Here is a 17,380-nt window from a genome sequence, read left to right as displayed (position 1 = left end):
CATCTATCGAGTCAAACCGACACAATCACGTACCACGGCCAAAGGAAACACGCGACGGGATTGTCCTACTGCGACTGAGTGTTCAGTTGTTCACAGCGGGATAAGCCCTGAAGGATAAGAGAATAATGTAATTAATTTTCGATTTTTTTTTATTGATTCACGTGTTCATATCCTTTTGAAATAGCTTTCCTTTTCTTGTAGAATACATCAATAGTAATACCTTGAGGGATGCATAATCCAAACCGGGTTGTATCAACCAAACGGCCAAAATATATAACCTACAACCCACTACCGAATAGGATATTTTCACAAAGAAAAAGCCAGAGTTATGACAAAGAATGAGATAAGCAGTTTTTGTCATTTTGTTGACAGAAGATGAGGTAAAAATACGATAAAACAGAATTTTCGTTTTGTGTTTTCCTATCCGCACACTAAGCATAGAACTTCAAACGGTTATTTGACGCACCTAGTCTGTAGCACGCAGAATTCTCATTTGTTTTATTTTATCCTATCATTTGCTCCTGTTCTATTACCTTCTTTTAAATAAAAAATATGCAAAGCACTGACAGAGAGATCCGAAAATTCATTTGGCCTAATGATGGAAACAAAAATGTCAATATTTCCATTTTCCTTAAAACCGCGTTTCGGTAGACTAGAGATTTTATTTTATTTTAATGGAATGAAGAACTCACAAGACGGGAAGTGTTAGGTTGTTACGCATGTTCTCATACAAAGCATTCGTGGGCGAAACATCCGATCGCTTTCAGTAGTTTCCACTACTTTTCAAAGAAATCATCATATCCACAAGGGCTTAAGACTCAAACAAAGTGTAACACCATACAGCATTTATGAATTCAAACTTAGTTGTGGGCTGGCCATACTGAGATGGTTATCAATCATCTGAAAAAGTTCAGGGGGTTGGGGTATTCTACCAGTTTCCAATTTTGACCAAAGGGGAACATCTGAAACAAAAAAGTGATGTTAAGCAAACATGAGATGACAGAGGTGTACTGAGACATTTTACCATTTAATGTTATTTCAAATGCACCAGTTGATATCAGCTGCCCCTCAACAGCATTGCATAGAAAGAAAGTCATCAAGCAAGCATAGAATTTGTTCTGCTGAGTCCATTCCCAAACTGAAGGAGTTTGTACACCTAAATGCTGGAAAATGTTGGTACCAGAAACTACCAGAAGTATGAGCAGTATTTTCACAATTCCCTAGCAAAAAAAAAACAAAAAAAACAAAAACAGGAAAGCTTTATAAGACTTGTGTTGAAAAGGCCATTTTATAAACAAAATACCAGAAATTGAGCAATCTTTTGGTTTAAGAAGGGTGGAGGATGATTCAACCCTTCAATTGCCAAAGATGGATACTTCTGTTCGAGAATTGCAGCATACTGTTCAAACACTTTGCGATAACCTCAGGAAGAACTACATAATGATCACTGTATTAGTTGACATTCAATTTGAATAAAAACTTCTTTTTACCAAAAGGTGAACTTGATCGAAGGTCCAACAAATCGATTAAGATGCAAGCTAGGAATCTCCTTGGATTGCAACGAATTTTGTTCTGGCTGAACTTCAGCTGGAAGGAAGAAATCTTTTAAGGCAAACGCAACAAGAAGAACGGCCAAACCGTACATTGGTGCTCGGCTTCGATCAGCCATTTCAAAGCTGAAGGAAATAAACAAGTGTACACAGCTCTAGCTTTCAGTTAAAGATTATTATAGCCACGGATTAAATCTTAAGAATAAGTTGATCTCGTTTCTGGCAACTGCCAAACTGCTAGTCATTGTCAATAAATAATGAATGCGGCTTAAAGGCCGGGCTGGCCGGCACAGTTTTCATGGGTCACGGTAAGTGGTGACATCTACCAATTTTAATCTCTGTTCACAACAAAATTGTCCAAGGAATCATGATTGTTGGATCACATTCCCCGCCACGGAAATGTATTGATGTAAAGATACTCACGCAATTACGGTGAGCTCATAAGCAACGACAGAGATCCCTGATGAGGTACTAGATCGTTTTCACCGAGTTCAAGTAGGCAAATCATGTGGGATAGGCTTTGTGCGTTTCTGCATCCCGAATTAAAATTTTTTAAGGCAGAATTCTAGAGTCATAAAAAAAAATAAAGTCGTAGATGTATCTTAGACAAGGTTAGAGATAGTAAACATCTTCTGTTATAATTTATTGTCCTTCGTGCTGCGATACCTGCTATCAAGGAAAGGGCAACTACACAATACACATATAGCGGATACTGACCTACGGGACGTTGACCTACGAGATGCTGACCTGCCTCATACTAATCTGTTTTACATTGACCTGTCCTATACTGACCTATTTTCTTTTCTTTTTAACGACTTTATAATGACCTGGCTGTACACCCACTGTAATTTGATCGCTATCACGAAGCTTCGAACGGAATGAAGCGCGAAATTCATTCACGTCTCCTTGGAAACAACGGCAGAACAAGAGGTCGACTATATCTTGACAAGCAAAACAAGAATACAGTCAGTTATTAGAATGTGACCGTTGTTTCAAGACGAGGTCACCAAACCATCGTGCTACACTTTACCAGATGGTATAAAAAGTTACTTCTGTAGTCACTGTTGTTCTCTTAAGAACATCGGTCGGACAAAAAGACACATTTTCATACCATTCAAAATAATTTAGCACAAACAAAAAATGGTCGCTGCAGTACATTTACAGAGAATGATTCTTGATGCATTAGTTTTGCTAGTGCTGACCGTGAATCATTCAGAAGAAGCGATAATGAAATCCATTAATTTTCAAAAAGGTATTTCTTTACTGATTATTATGTAACGATTATTTTAAGCCAAATTGTTCTACACTTCTAACAGCTTTAACTGAATATCATCACCAGATCAGCAGAAGTTCATCGCCTCTGCAATCGAAGGCAGCTTCAGAGGTTCTCGGCATTACCGATCCTAATCTAGCGGTAACAAGTGACCTAGCAGAATTTTTGCTATCGATTGTAGCAAACGTGTTAACCATCTGGGGGTTTGCGCAACAACAAGATACAAATAAGGAGACAGAAAGAAATGAAAACAAAACCAAAACCGAAACCACTGAATTGATCGGAAAATGGAATTCTACTCTGGAAAGTTTTAGTGCTCGGATGGAAGATGTCAAGCAATCTCTAATGGAGTTGAATTGCCGTCTAGACGGAAGTCAAGCAATCAAAAACAAGAGTCCCATCAGCCGAGCATGCCAGCAGTTTATTCAACCACCTATTTCGGCTTCAACAAAGATCATTCCATTGGCGAAACAAACCAGTATTTTAAAAAAAAGCAACTTCATGTCGACTCCCCAGTATTGGCTAGGATTAACAAAATAATTGCTTTTCATTGCAGCAACAAATCTGTTACTTACTGGCATGAATTAAAATTTCCATATGTAAAATGAATTCCATTATCTGTACATTCTAAGCCTATAGTAAAATACAAAATTCGATATTTCAAATGTAGTTCGACAGTTCGTCTTACAGTATTTCAAAACGCAAACACGTTTAGTATTTTTTTAAAGCTAGAAAGTGTTGTAGAATAATGTCCATAATAAAATAGTTCTAACCAGTTGCTGGTTACTCTTAGTCAATTTTACAATATAATACCTATTTTACAATCTATAAGTAACCAACTTTTGCGTAAGAATTTAAACATTCTTGATTCTCTTAGGGGAAATTTCGGAAACCTTTCTCAAAGTGTGTGTGGACTTTTTTGAGTTGACAACCCCTCCATACTTGTTTGTAAACTCCATTATTTATTTCCAAAGTAAAGCTAAATTATTTAGTCTTAAGTACAATGACTGTGTTGTTGTATGTAAATAAACTAAGTGCATGTAAGCTCTGACCCAGTAATTTAAAAAATCACAAACACATTCACATTACATTACATAGAATAGACCTGTGCCGTGTGACGATTTGTCTCTAGCTTCGAAAGATGGAGAAAGGTTTGCGTTTAAAAACGATTGATTTTGAAAGACGACCATGTCCAGTGGCGCCTCTGCCCTGCAATTGCCCATCACCCATAGTCAAACTTCTTCAGTCAAATAAAACAATCGCATAGATCATTATCAAACCATGATATGATCAAACAATGATGGATGAATCTGACAGCGTGACTCTTACCAGACTTGAGGTGACAAAATGAACACCAAGGCCTTAAAGTCCATTACTTTGCGTTAACTTTCCCGTTGTTTTCATTAGAACACATTTATTCCCATCGAATAACGTGGCTTCTTTCTTTTCCTTTTTTATGTTATCCGGGAACTCACACTTAACAACTCCGTAAACCCCAAGGTTTGATTTTCCTCCCACAAATTGTTCTACTGGTTAGTAGTTAGTAGTTCTTGCCTAGCAGTTGTTCAATTCAAGTTGAGATGGCGTTTAAAGCAATAAAAAATTCGTAAACAAACCGAACAAACAGCAAGCAAGTTGCATCAGCAATGACATTTGACAAGCTTCACGAAAAATATTGTACTTTCCAAGTGCTTTCAAAACTTAATACGCTAAGTGGTGTGTTTAGACTGTGTCGCCTACCGATCCCAAATAACGTCAAACTTCCAATTAAGCAATGGCAAGGCAGCGAAGAGGAATTGAAATGGGTGTGCTGATGCTCATGTGGCAATTTTTTAACACTGGTCTTGAAACTTTTCCACCAGTAACCCTACTCGTCATTGCAGGACAGGTAGCACTTTTTCACTTTATTACATATTGAGTGTCACAATGTTCTTGTCTTTTTTCTATGTGTTCAGATTGCCTTGTACATGGGTTTTATACCTGTTTCGTGGGATGCTGTCACAGTCTGTCTGAGTGCTCAGGCTGTTTTAAGATGGAGAGAGTATGAACGCCTTGTACTATCAGCCTTTGAGCATGGTGATGATCTTCACCTTTACTACAACATGCTTTCGTTCCTATCAAAGGGTAGATCATTAGAGCAGCATTTTGGCAGTCCCTATTTTGCTTATCTGCTGACTGTGTTCACTGTCTTAACTAGTGCAACATATGTGGGACTGGAAGTGATTTTAAGTGAGTTATTTGATGACAAACAATACCTTAAAACATGTGCAATTGGCTTCTCTGGAGTCATATTTGCCCTCAAGGTGTTGACAACTTCATATTGGGATACAGGATATCGTAGATATTTTGGTTTCCGCGTCTCTGGAAAATATGCAGTATGGGTGGAATTGGTAGCAATTCAGTTGATGGTCCCCAATACCTCCTTTGTAGGCCATTTGGCGGGCATTTTAGTGGGAATCGCATACACTCAAGGACCTTTAAAGTTAGTCATGGATCTTCCTATCCAAGCCGTTGGGTTGTTTAATCGCCCGTTAGCGACCCCAACCCGTAGTCGCAGTAACTGGGGCTCGGGAGTGAGTGGATACGGGACTGCAGCAGGCCAACCTTACGGGTGGAATACTACTAACGACATAAATTACGCTGACTACGACGAAGCTATTCGGCGGAGCTACGAGACCCTACAAACCGAAGAAACATCTGGAATAATTAATCCCGATAGCGCACCTCTGGATCAAGACGAAGTCAGACGAAGAAGGTTAAATCGTTTCAACATCACGTAACTTGCGCCCATTTATTGTGTGTTCATTTTGTTCTCAACCAATCGAGTTTCTCTTCACCTCACATAATCTATACACTAATTCTCATTAGCTGTCTATTACTTGAGCCAATACATTTGTGATATTTTATAACAAGGACATTTTTGTAGAGAACCTGGGCGTAACATATGGGTTATCTACTGGTCTGTTTAAATTGCTCGTTCACAAAACACTGCATATCCAGAAGATAAAAGGAAAACGCAACCAACCACGAAGCCCATCAATCAACGAAGCGATTGGCATCTGCAATGATTCGTAAGATAGATAGTGACGAAAATTTATTGTTTATTTGCATCATTCGGACGTTCCCTCTTCTAAACGGTGGAGGGACTAGGGATTTTGATTTAAACCAGCCGAACGTAGGGAAATCCCCGAATCGGTTGCCTCAACCACCATACCGAGATCTTCCAACACGGTGGGCTGGACAACCCCTCTTTGACTCATCGACCCAATGATTTCTTGGTTAGCTGTGTTCTTTTCACATACATTGCGAATCGCAAGAATAGACCACTGTTGGATGAATGGGTTACGGGCATCCAAGTTGCAGCACTCGAGAAGCGGCGCGATAGCTTCGAGCTCACGGACTCGATCTTGGGCAGTAGGATTTTTGAAACAAAGATTTCCAAGCAAACGCACCAAATTGCATTTGAAATTTAAGGCCGGATGAGGTTCAACGGATCCAAAATGATCGTTAATAGCCGTAAAATAGTTTGATCCTGATTGGCCTAGACAATGTATGCTGCGAAGTAAATCTGAAAGCAGAGCGAACAAAATTTACTGTTAATCGAATAAAAATGCTAGCTTAGTAAAACGGATTTTAATATACCAATTGTAATAACCAAGAGGTCCTCATCGGGGCAAAGCTCTCGATGGCATACATGATTGGATGAGCTTTTTGCCAATATCTCAACCAGGCCAGTCACTTCCATTGCTTCCAAATCCATCGTTGAACTTTCGCAAGTTCGCAAAATTATGCTTGATCTTTCTGAATAGGAAACGCATAAATTCAACAATCGTGACTAAAAGTTTTTGCAAAAAAAGTGTAAATAACAGTATGAAACCTTGAAATAGTCGGCTGAAAAATTGCCAATTTCGGACGTCCACTTCGCATTCTGGGGCGAATTCTGAAATCTGATGAAGGAGTAGGAGTCTCGACCCTAATTCTTGCTTTTCATACATTTTTTCTAACAGGTTTTGGTCACATAGGTATAATTTGATGGAAAATTGTCTGAAACAAAAATTTCACTTGACCCTCTTTCATTAAATATTTCAATAAAATGAAAAATCTTACGAATACAGTACCCCTTTATGGGAAGACATAATCAACCCAGATACTAGGTCTTTCCATTTTTCGCCTACAATTTCTTCCCTCATAATGGCAGAATTTCTGAGCAATCCATACATGACACAAGATGAATACAAACTTATTTTCTCATCACGGTGTGAAATTAGGTTACTAAAAACAAAAGGAAAAATTATGAATTTTTCAAAACAAGACTTTGTGTATGTAATACCACAATTCACTTTGAAGATTATCCCATATAGTTCCAGATAAACTTGGCCATAAGTTTAATAGGTTGCCAATGCATTGAAGAATTATATTGGAAAGCACAACTTCTTCCACTGGAGACTCTTTAGAAAGAAAGCTTTTTAAAAGCTGCATGCATTCTTCAAGCAACTGATTCCATGTCTGGGGGAATGTTTGCCAGTTTTTCCCACAACTGTTTCTTAGAATGCGGGCACATTCAACTGATAATGAAATATGTATTGATTTCTGCATGATTTTTAGCAAAAGCTTTAGAACTTCATTGGGGATTGACAACCTAATTGGTTTAGAAATGTATGGAACATTGTGATAGTTTCTCTATAACAGTCTGGTTACCTAAAATCATCCTCAACTGTCAGCCGAGTTAAAGTCTCCAGTTCATGCAGTAGCGATTGATAATTTTCATGTGACGCACTCAAATTAAGCACTTTATCCGTCAATGTATTTTCGAATTCAATCCAAAACGAATCCTTTGACGCAATGCTCATTTTGGTATGTACAGTATATCAGGATTTAAGCTTAACCTAGTATTCTAAGTTGTGTTTTGTGTTACTAAGTTAAAAGCTAAACAAAACAGATTTGCTGCAAAATAATGTTGCCAATTTTCTAATTACAGGCAGGCAAGGATAAAAATCTAACTCACTAACTGTTCCTTCAATTTTTTTAAATTTTAAATGTTGTCAATTATTTGAATAATGCGAATTTTTAATCAATTTGATATATTGAATATCATAAAGGCAATGTTGATTGCATTTATGTAGACCGAGTGATTTTCCAGTGTCACGATGGGGTTAGCAAGTTTGGTTGGCGTGGGACTTCAAATCTCTTACGGCAAGAGTCGCTGCATGACATAACCGAGTAGTTTCTTATGCAAACGCGGTGAGTTTTGAACACCTGTGACATTCGTGCTATTGGGGCTGTTGGTGGCTATCGAGCTTGTCGTTATGCTTTGGGTAGTGCTACTGCTTTGTGTGGTAGAGGTCGTTGTCATGGTTCTTTCCCAAGAGCCAAAATACTTACACTGAGTGCTTGGGTGCCACTCGGAGATCAATTCAGGATAATATTTGCTTATGTCCTCATCTTGATGAAGCTTTTTGCACAGGTCGCAGAAGCCATGCCGCGCCATTTGATCCACACCTGCCTCAACCTGATAGTGTTCCTTCCACCAGAAATACTCGTTATAGAACATGTCGTTCTCATCTAGGAAACGCAAGTACTGAGCCAGTTTTTCTGGTGTTTCAAAATCCAAAACATTAATATAAGAATGATGGGGTGCTAAGACACTATAATTAGCGCCTCCGTAAACCACTGGTATTATCCGACGTTTCATAATTTCAAAGAATTTCTCTGTGGCGTAATCAGTGCAAATGGAGTTTTCGAAGGACAAGTAGAACTTGTATTCCCCTTCTAATTTGTCGTAACACTTTGGATGAGATAGCCAGTGCGTGCCGTTTCTGTCACAACTAAAATTGCCGCATCCACCGTACACATCCACCGAAATAAATTTACTCAGTTCTCTGACGTACGTCTCGCGCAAACTTTTTGTGTTGCAATGAGACGCCATCCAAACCACCTGTCGAGTTTTGTTGGCAGCGTAGTTCCTAGCTGGTGGCAGATGCATTTCTTCCATCATTTTGTGCGTATCCGCAAGAGTGTTAGGAGCTTTTGGTCCTGGCCGGATACGACCATAAAGTAACAAGACATCCGAATTGAGTTTATAACTCATTGTCCAGTTGAATAAATTTCCAACTAGATGGTATTGGATATATGGTAGAGTAGTCGGCGATTCTTGCGTAAGGAAAACCAGTCTTTGGTGTTTTCGCCTATTGAAACTGGGCATGCCAGTTTTCCACAATTCTTGAATGTTCACGATGATGGCATCATAATCTTCGAGAGGCAAAACGGATGAGGTGTTGTCAAAGACTACGCAGGTTGACACTTCGCATCCATGCTGAACGAAGGGCTCGTGACCTAACCCAAAGGCTGCCGTTTCTATCCGATTCGGGCTGTTCCATATCAGGATGGTTTTATTGTCATTTCTCTTGATTATCTTCAATAATACACGGTAAATTCTCTGTGGATTAAAAATAAGATTTTGCTGTAACAAAAACACAACAATGCACACCACTTGAAAAAGCAAAAAATATAGAAAAACTTTTCTATAGTTTAATTTCGATAGGGCACTTGTTCGCTTAATCATATTGAAAAGTTTGTGCCCTTTTTCTTAACATGGCTTTTGATCAACCTTCTGCAACCCAGTTTCATGAATTACTGAATACCTGATGCCACATGATAGGAAAAAATTGTGAAGAGGTTCCAGGTGGACAACGTTACATTCAATTTTAGGCAAGGTCGTCGTTCTGGAACGTACCATTGATTAAAATTGAAAGTGAAGCACTCGCGTTTCGTTCATATAGACTGGCGACGTTTGCCTAACCAACAGCAGGTGTACCGCTACATTTTGTGTCTTCGTACCCAAATGAAAATCCCAAGACCGCGACAGAATGCGAAACGGACGCGTATGTTGTTAAAAGACGGAACCGCACTTGTTTATTTACAAGATTTTCTTGTCCTTACAGTTTTTCGGTGCTTGTCTGCAGGGAATTTCACATGCAAGGACATTATGGGCGTTATTCTATTAAAACAGAACACGTCTGAACATTAAACGATGATGGAAATCTTGTTTCCTGGTACTGTAATTCGGATTTAGCAGGTAAGACCGATCGATTTGCATCGAAGGTAAGGCATAGCTGTTGTATCATAAACTGTATTTTTCAATTCCCTTCGTGCATACCCTGAGACCTATAAATTGTGTCGAGTCATTCGCCTATGGTATAATCTTCTCTTCCCTTTTTTCTATTTCATTGTATTAAAAAAAAACTAACGTTCTAGAAACGGCAGATGGTGAAGTTCTAAGAACGCGTTCAAGCATGTCGAAATTTCTAGGTTCGTGCAGTACTTTCTAAAAAAAAAAAGGAAAAAAGAAACGAAAATAGAAAAAATAATAATAATTTATGAAAGCTGAGTTGCGCGATAGCAATACAGACAACTCTCGTTAGCTATCGTTTTGCATCGTGGCTTTCAAGGATAATTGAAAAAAAATAATAAAAAAAGGGAAGTTTTCTTGCGATTTTTCGATTAGATATGCAATACAGTCTACTACCCTGAAATACTAGCTTGTGCTTTCTATGTAGTCACAAGATCCCGATCGTACATAATTGTACATGGAAAAATCTAAGGGTGGTAAAATTTTCACTGCAAAAGAATTTATCTGTTGTGCTTTTTGCCACGTCAAAATGTTCTACTCTTTCCTTGAAGTTCTATGCAACTAGTGCCACAGGAAACATCATGTTCTATTGGTTATTTTACATTTAAAAATAAATGCATAACATTTGCAACGGTAATTGATCTCTAGTTAAAGCTATAGTCTCTGAACTGGTTTTGATTACTGAAACTTACACAAGAAGTTTGAACAGTACAGTTATGTGTATAAGTGTAGTTTGCCTACTTTCATGTTTGGGAGGGCGACAAACTATTTCGACGGACAGCATCTTCATCGTTCTTTTCATCTTTTGCCTCCATTTTGATTTGATGGATTTGTTCTGGTGGAATGGTATTGATAACTTTGTGGAATGGTAGTAAATGTCCGCGCTTCTTCAAGGAATATGAAGCAAAAAAAAGCCACCTGCATAAATTTTACTGCTATTAGAAAACAACTTATCCTGCCCTTTTTTTACACCATTTAAATTTACCCTGCACATATAGCAGTAAATGAGATGCAGATAAGAATCCCGAAAGTTTGTGGCCAAGGACAGGCAATTACTAGTAGAAACTTTGCAGTGTCGAAGATCATATTCATTGAGCTCTGTACTCCATTGATTGTGCCTCGAATCTGGTCGTCCACCTGCTGCAAAACTTGATTGACGCTCAAGTCAGCCACCCACAGCCCTGGATGGCATTAACAACATATACACAATGATACAAATAAACTTAAAACTAGTATGAAGTATTTATAAATACCAAATCGAGCTAAAATGATGCCAGACAACAAAAGGATCACAGAAGTGTACGACTCGGGACCTTCTTGATAAGATCCTGTTGAGTTGCTGCTTGTGTTTTGAAAGGTAAAGGGATCTACGATGGTGGATATCGATACTGCAGATGGATCGAAAGGCGTACCAGGTGCCCAAACGGAAGCAACGCACAAGGTGAGAGAGGCTATTTCCAAAGCGAAACCGTACAATCCTTTTTAAAACGGTCCAAATAGAAAGACGATATTTAGAATTTCAAATGAATCCAGAAGTACGAGTGATTTTTGTTACCAGTTCGTTCAACACCCAGGCAGCGCACGAAAGAAGGGAAAGCCACACTGCCCAGGAGACCTATTGCAGCCCCCACAGCCCGCAGAATGCCGAGTATGCTCTCTGGCACGCCTTGCGAATAAGAATAGCCCATTGTGATGGAATCGAAACCCAGTACTGTCATGTAGAGGCACGCGAGACCAATCCCGGCATTGCGCACTTCGTGGCTAAAGTAAATTCGCCAACTTGCCACGAATCTACCAAAGCGCTTGGCGAAAAAGCCTCTGTCGGAACCTTGAATGCCAACCATCTATATAAATATAATTAAATGAATTTAAAGTCACAGTCACATACCCTTATTGATGTAAACGTCAGCTGTTGGCTGATCTGATTCTTTGTCATTAGATCCTAAGGCAATAGGAGTTTAGTCAATGTTATGAGCTATCTGAAACCTAGTGTATACCTTGTAACGGTTGCTTTTCACTAATGACAGTTTGGTCTTTAACGGCCAAACTCGGAAATTCTAGGTAGATTCTCCATAGCAAAAAGCACTCGATGAAAAAGGACAACACATTCCATGAAGCAATGGTAGTAGCTGCCACGATATGCGAAACAAAATACATGACTTGTCCAACAGCGATAGGTGCAATCATGTTGGTGGTTAAATCAATGGAACGGCACGTAGAGTTTATACCTTTTCCAAATAAGATATTTAATTTTAATTAGAAATGGGATATGATTCGGACTTACTCGCCAGCGTTTGACTATCACCCCCAGCAATGATAACAACCCAATCTTTGTAGACGACAATGGACGATGCAACTGAAGCCAAATTTGCCAGGGTACCCAAAATTACAATAAGGCTGCAAGCAGCCGTTAGACCCCATCCACTAACTGTAAAACAAAAACGTTAATAATTAATCAATTATATTTGAGTTCGAATCCAACACTTGCTAATGCACACTACGCACCTTCCGTTACTAGTATTTCTCTGAAATAGAATGTCAGCCCAACACAGACGGAACAGGCAACCACAAGAAGATTTTGCACTGCGAGTGATATCTGGGCGGCTGTTAAATTAACGAATACTTGACGATCTTGTTTGACCCATTAGCTCAATGAAAAAAAAATGTACCTTTCCATCGGGGACTGCGATCTACCCAACGCCCAATTGTCGAACCCGCAAAAACGACGGTAAGCGACTGTGTTAATCCGTAGATGGCAGGCCATTTAAGCGATCCCGGTGACAATTCCACCTGTAGGACAAAAAGGTAATAAGTAATGCACAGCATTCTAAATGTTACATTAAAAAGCAAGGCAGACCATAAACAAGCCGACAGCAAACATCCACATGCGATCGCCCCATGCTGAAATCACTCGGCTAGCGTAGAGTTTCCAAGGCAGGTCTCGGAAACAAGAGGCCATTTATTTCTACCCTGATCAAGTCTGAAGATGCCCTATAGCTTTCAAAGATCTCAAGCAACAAAGCAAGGTAATTTCACTAACAAGAATAGCTCCTTGTTGTTCAGAGCACTTGAGGTATACGACTGGTACGTTGGCTAATGCCGGTTATCCTTAAGAACAACCTTTAAGTTGTTAGCTACCGTATCTACAATGCACCGACTAACTTTATGTTACTATGACAACCAAAAATGCAAGAGAATCAAGAACGGTACTAGAAATTTGAACCGCTGTACTACTTAACACATCAGTGATATTGTTCAATAAATGTTCATGTTACGTACGCATCATGCCAACTCCTGACAGTCTTGTAATATCCCTAATACAGGCAAAATCTTTCTATACAATCCTGTTTGAAAAACAATAAGATTACTCAAATGGGCGCTATGTCTGAAAAAAAAAGTTCTATTGGCGTCGAATGGTTTGTTCAAAGAAGAAAACCTTGACCTATTCAAGTACAACACATTGTGCTGTTTCATGTTTCATTTTTACCGAGATAATGATTTATGGCAATAGCGGCTTCTTCAATCACAATCGAACAATCGGAATGAACTGATAAATTTTGGAGGCAATACCTCCAAAATCCAAAAAAATCCAAAAGGTTTCAATGGCTGAGCAACCACGTGAAAACCACAGGTGTTCCGTTCAATATGGTAATATTTCTTAGTGTAAACTATACACTCCAAATCCCTTATTGTAGATGTCTTAAATTGCTACTTACCTCCAAGGCCTATAGTCAATTTATCAAACGTGTTGGATTTCCTATATCGACGATAGACCTCCTGATGTTATCGAGTGCAACTGAAACGAACCCGAGCAGACCGCCAATCAGCTGATTGTGTAACAGTTTTCATTCGCGCTGCCATCTGGTGCTCTGGTCTCAACTTTATGGCAGCGCAAACTGGACAGTGAAATCCCAAACCATGCCTCCTGTATAGTGTACACATGAACAAATACAGAAACAAAACCAATCGATCAGAAAGCTAAATAAAGTTGCACTGGCAAACTCGAATCCAAAACAAGCAGGACAAGCTGAGTGTGACGTAACTCTTTTCGTTTTATTTTGAAATTCTTTTTTAAACACGATGCATTCGTTGACCTTTACGTCTCCATTTCTTCATCCACTCCTTCATCCTCATCTGAATCTTCTTCATCCCCATCTTCGATACTCATTATACTACCAACTGTTCGCTTTTGGGCGGTACCACCTAGGGCTAAAAGGTACTGAAGGGTGTAACGATTGTGTTGGCAGATCTTGGAAAGATCCTCGAATTTGCGGCCCACTGTCTTCTGGATAGAGCGGAGGACAGACACAGTGGAAGGTGTCCTTTGCTGCAGAACGGTACCATGCTCGTAGAAGATGGCAACCATCCACTTCAGGTGGAACTCGATATGAGGTGTGGTGTCCATTTGATTGACAATGAACGTTAGGACGCGCTCGACATAAGAAGACGGAAGCGTTTGGACAACAATGGCGATCGAATCGGGAGGTATCGTTTCGTACACCTCTCTCGTTAATTTAGACTCATTGAGTTTCAGGGCCATAACAAAAGATCGGCTGTAGTCCTTAGATTTTAGGGCGTTCCGGATGGTCTTTGGAGTGATGTCTTCTGATAAATCAAAAGGCTCAAAGACGAGGTTGGTATCGAGAGAGTAGACAAGTAGTCCTTCTGTGGTCGTGGCAGCAAACGCCCGTCCTAAATGGCAAAAACCAGTTGACTTTTAGGCCAATCCGAAATTATATTGGGGTCTTACCGTTTGGTGAAAACTGTAACTGTGAAACACGGACTTCTGGTTTGAAGGATCGCGAGGCCATGTCTCCTGACCGGACACCAGGGAGTCGAAGCGTCACAGGGCCGTTGCGGCTATCTTCACGCTCTTCAATTAAAGCCATATTGCCAAATTCGGTCATTTTTCTGCGGTTGATGATATCGTCCATCGCATCCAGAGACCGGTTTTGCGTGATTTCATATTTCTTAACCAAAATCTTTTCCATCACCTGAAATGAAAGAACAAAATTAATAACCAGTACCAATTTCTGGCTTTTGCTCGAGAATGTTAGTACCTGATAGATGCAAATGTTTTTAGATTGCCCAGCCGCTAGCAGGCATTCGCCATCGGCCGTGTAACAAAGGGTATTGAACGCTTTCCCCTGCAAATTTTTCTTTGCAGTAACTAAATCAGTGTCGGATTTCCCACTGCCTAAATCATTGCGTCCTTCAATCGTCAACAATTGCGTCGCCTGCACGAGGAATCGAGATTAGGCGAAATCAAACAAACCACATAAAGTTGAATTTTCACACCTGCTGTGGATCAAATATGGATATGTGTCCGTCTAAAGTTGCCACGGCCACTTGTTTCCCGTCAGGCCGGAAACAGACCGCTAATCCATCTGAAGTCAAGTTGACGGTCTCCCGCGTAAGTGACGCGGCCGAAGAAACAGCATCCCAGATTCTCAAAGTTTTGTCCCATGACACACTCACCAGCAGACTGCTTGAGGGACTAGGACTGAAACATAAACTGCTCACTGGTCCTTCATGACCGCTAAAGAAAAAAGCAACGTCAAAGAGATGTTTCTAGCATAAAACAAGATGAGACCATATATTACCTCAATACTTCCAGCAATTTGCCAGTTTGAAGAGACCACAGATAGACGTCAAATGTGTCCTGTGCACCGGCTGCGACCAAGTCACCACTAACGTCAATAGATAGACAGGAAAACTGTGCAGGTTTGGGCGACGTAAACGTTCTGAAATTTCTGTATCTAGCCATATCGAACGCTCTGACTGTACCATCCAGCGAAGATGACAGCAGAGCTCGACCCGTCTGAGTAAACGCAACGCCCGTGATCGTCGATGTGTGTTCGGTAAACGTCACAAACGAAAAACCAGTATTGGTATCCCACACTAGTGTTTGAATTTAAATGTGGTGATTGGTTACTGCTTTACAAACTTCATGCAAGCAAAGTTAATACCTTTGACTTTTGAATCTCGACCACCAGTGGCTACGTAGGATCCATCAGGAGAATAGGCAACTGAACTCATTGTGTCAAAATGGCCTTGCTGTTTCATAATGTATGTTTCACTCTGCCATTCCCAGACCAAGAGCTGGCCCAAATCAGCGCAACCGAGTGCAATCCAATCACCTGTCGGATTTATGGCCACAGAGCTGATCAATTGCTTGGAGATTTTCAATGAATGAATCAGATTGAATTCGGGCATTTCATGCAACAAAAAGGCGCCATGGCTGTAGCCGGTGACTAGCAACTTGGTGGACGGCATGTAGGCGGCTGCGGTCACGTTGATATTATATATCGAAACACCTTTCTCTCCTTTGAATGTTTCTGAAACAAAATGCCTGGCCAATCGCTTGTAGAAATAATTTTCCTTTTCTTCTTTTTCATCCTCCTTGGGTTTGCTTTTAGGATCGGTAGGATCATCATCTTCTTCATGGTCTTCTTCTTCCATTTGTTCAGCACCTTCAGTTTCAGGAGCCTTTTTCCTGGGAAGCTCTAAAGAAAAATATCTTAGAATATTTGGGAACATTTACAAATGATTAACTAGTGCCAGTACCTTCAACTTTTTTTAGACTATCTATGTCATGGCTGAACTCCCAAACTGACACTGATCCATTTTTAGCAACTGTGTAAGCATCCATGGAATCCCGTTCAAAGAAACAACCAACAACAGCATCAGTATGACCACCCAAAAGGAATTTCTTGAAATGCAAAATTCTTTCTATTGAAAAAACCCGTGCAGACATATCTTTGGATCCAACTATTAGGAACCTGGAGTCTGAGGACCAATCAAGGCAGGTTGTTTCATCAAAAAAGCCGTGAAATTTCCTTTCCAAGACAAAGGGATTGTATTCTCTTTTTGTTCCGGGAGAATGATAGACCAATAAATCACTTTCTTTTGTGAGTGCAAAAAACCTGCCATTTGGACTGAACTTTACAGCCAACACTGGGCGATTGAAGCGAAATTTGTGAATGATGATCTTGTTGAGAAGACTGATTACATCGGCCTCACCGTCTTCGTTAATGGCTATCAAAATTACACCGTTGGGTGACAATGCGATGGCTGTATAATTGTATCGACTCTCAATCGGCAGAGTCTCTGATTTATTGTTCTTCAAGTCGTAGACTGATATCTTGTTACCCACAGGCGCGAGAACACTGTCACCATTTTGTGAAAATATTATATTTCCTTTTCGATAAACTGTTCCCAATAACTGGGAAAAATTATAAGAGAAACGCATGGTTCGTGTTATTTCACGATCAAACCACGTGTTGTCAAACTTCACACACGTCTGCTAGATCAGATAGCTGTGAAGGCCCGTGGAGTTGTGCACCATTTTTCTGTTTGCACAAAAAAAATTGCTCCTTAAGTAAGGCCATCTTGAGGAGGTTGTAGAATATATATAGGTTTCTAAGT

The 17,380-nt window shown here is 39.9% G+C and overlaps 7 protein-coding genes and 1 long non-coding RNA gene across 13 annotated transcripts; 3 read left to right on the top strand and 5 right to left on the bottom strand.

The window, feature by feature from the left end:
* The first annotated feature begins 5 nt into the window (after positions 1 to 5).
* On the top strand, positions 6 to 563 carry LOC116921704. The gene is made up of 2 exons (XR_004393520.2): positions 6 to 127; positions 202 to 563. It is a non-coding gene; the product is annotated as an uncharacterized LOC116921704 (long non-coding RNA).
* Positions 564 to 642: 79 nt separating this feature from the next.
* Positions 643 to 4,167, bottom strand: LOC116921700 (thioredoxin reductase-like selenoprotein T). Of its 2 annotated transcripts, XM_032928031.2 has the most exons (6): positions 2,343 to 2,461; positions 1,974 to 2,021; positions 1,491 to 1,549; positions 1,304 to 1,422; positions 1,025 to 1,220; positions 643 to 962 (listed from the first exon to the last, which is right to left on the bottom strand). In XM_032928031.2, the coding sequence occupies exons 1-6, from the start codon at positions 2,444 to 2,446 to the stop codon at positions 847 to 849; spliced, it is 642 nt and encodes a 213-aa protein (XP_032783922.1). In that variant the 5' UTR covers positions 2,447 to 2,461; the 3' UTR covers positions 643 to 846. The 2 variants fall into 2 exon arrangements, 1 of the variants encoding a protein (XP_032783922.1); XR_004393512.2 differs by lacking the exons at positions 643 to 962; positions 2,343 to 2,461 and adding an exon at positions 4,153 to 4,167 and having other exon boundaries at positions 1,081 to 1,220; positions 1,304 to 1,433; positions 1,491 to 2,115.
* LOC116921701 lies at positions 2,552 to 3,488 on the top strand. Its single transcript, XM_032928033.2, has 2 exons — positions 2,552 to 2,802; positions 2,867 to 3,488. Exons 1-2 carry the CDS (start codon positions 2,691 to 2,693, stop codon positions 3,361 to 3,363), a joined length of 609 nt encoding a protein of 202 aa, XP_032783924.1. The 5' UTR covers positions 2,552 to 2,690; the 3' UTR covers positions 3,364 to 3,488.
* Positions 4,168 to 4,320: 153 nt separating the features above from the next.
* LOC116921693 (rhomboid-related protein 4) lies at positions 4,321 to 5,738 on the top strand. Its single transcript, XM_032928024.2, has 2 exons — positions 4,321 to 4,711; positions 4,779 to 5,738. Exons 1-2 carry the CDS (start codon positions 4,598 to 4,600, stop codon positions 5,601 to 5,603), a joined length of 939 nt encoding a protein of 312 aa, XP_032783915.2. The 5' UTR covers positions 4,321 to 4,597; the 3' UTR covers positions 5,604 to 5,738.
* A 166-nt stretch (positions 5,739 to 5,904) lies between these two features.
* Positions 5,905 to 7,675, bottom strand: LOC116921684 (ataxin-10). Of its 2 annotated transcripts, none has more exons than XM_032928015.2 (6): positions 7,522 to 7,675; positions 7,154 to 7,462; positions 6,931 to 7,095; positions 6,701 to 6,867; positions 6,466 to 6,624; positions 5,905 to 6,391 (listed from the first exon to the last, which is right to left on the bottom strand). In XM_032928015.2, the coding sequence occupies exons 1-6, from the start codon at positions 7,671 to 7,673 to the stop codon at positions 5,970 to 5,972; spliced, it is 1,374 nt and encodes a 457-aa protein (XP_032783906.2). In that variant the 5' UTR covers positions 7,674 to 7,675; the 3' UTR covers positions 5,905 to 5,969. The 2 variants fall into 2 exon arrangements, with proteins under 2 accessions (XP_032783906.2, XP_032783907.2); XM_032928016.2 differs by having other exon boundaries at positions 7,154 to 7,442; positions 7,522 to 7,665.
* LOC116921686 (alpha-(1,3)-fucosyltransferase C) lies at positions 7,606 to 9,824 on the bottom strand. The gene has a single exon (XM_032928017.2). The coding sequence runs from the start codon at positions 9,383 to 9,385 to the stop codon at positions 8,012 to 8,014; it is 1,374 nt and encodes a 457-aa protein (XP_032783908.2). The 5' UTR covers positions 9,386 to 9,824; the 3' UTR covers positions 7,606 to 8,011.
* LOC116921681 (solute carrier family 40 member 1) lies at positions 9,120 to 13,798 on the bottom strand. 3 transcript variants are annotated; one of them, XM_032928011.2, is made up of 11 exons: positions 12,810 to 13,778; positions 12,622 to 12,742; positions 12,458 to 12,556; positions 12,237 to 12,380; positions 11,950 to 12,180; positions 11,841 to 11,894; positions 11,508 to 11,780; positions 11,206 to 11,430; positions 10,938 to 11,133; positions 10,694 to 10,870; positions 9,120 to 9,259 (listed from the first exon to the last, which is right to left on the bottom strand). In XM_032928011.2, exons 1-10 carry the CDS (start codon positions 12,909 to 12,911, stop codon positions 10,696 to 10,698), a joined length of 1,620 nt encoding a protein of 539 aa, XP_032783902.2. In that variant the 5' UTR covers positions 12,912 to 13,778; the 3' UTR covers positions 9,120 to 9,259; positions 10,694 to 10,695. The 3 variants fall into 3 exon arrangements, with proteins under 3 accessions (XP_032783902.2, XP_032783904.2, XP_032783903.2); XM_032928013.2 differs by lacking the exon at positions 9,120 to 9,259 and adding an exon at positions 9,835 to 10,147; XM_032928012.2 differs by lacking the exon at positions 9,120 to 9,259 and having other exon boundaries at positions 10,521 to 10,870; positions 12,810 to 12,960; positions 13,669 to 13,798.
* Positions 13,799 to 13,984: 186 nt separating this feature from the next.
* On the bottom strand, positions 13,985 to 17,276 carry LOC116921675 (periodic tryptophan protein 2 homolog). Of its 2 annotated transcripts, XM_032928006.2 has the most exons (7): positions 16,520 to 17,274; positions 15,922 to 16,458; positions 15,556 to 15,853; positions 15,251 to 15,491; positions 15,013 to 15,189; positions 14,703 to 14,946; positions 13,985 to 14,644 (listed from the first exon to the last, which is right to left on the bottom strand). In XM_032928006.2, exons 1-7 carry the CDS (start codon positions 17,202 to 17,204, stop codon positions 14,049 to 14,051), a joined length of 2,778 nt encoding a protein of 925 aa, XP_032783897.2. In that variant the 5' UTR covers positions 17,205 to 17,274; the 3' UTR covers positions 13,985 to 14,048. The 2 variants fall into 2 exon arrangements, with proteins under 2 accessions (XP_032783897.2, XP_032783896.2); XM_032928005.2 differs by having other exon boundaries at positions 14,703 to 15,189; positions 16,520 to 17,276.
* Positions 17,277 to 17,380: the final 104 nt, after the last annotated feature.

The sequence above is a fragment of the Daphnia magna genome, linkage group LG4 (genome assembly GCF_020631705.1).
Source record: "Daphnia magna isolate NIES linkage group LG4, ASM2063170v1.1, whole genome shotgun sequence".
NCBI classification, from domain to species: Eukaryota; Metazoa; Arthropoda; class Branchiopoda; order Diplostraca; family Daphniidae; genus Daphnia; species Daphnia magna.
This window is presented reverse-complemented; position numbering and strand designations above follow the sequence as displayed.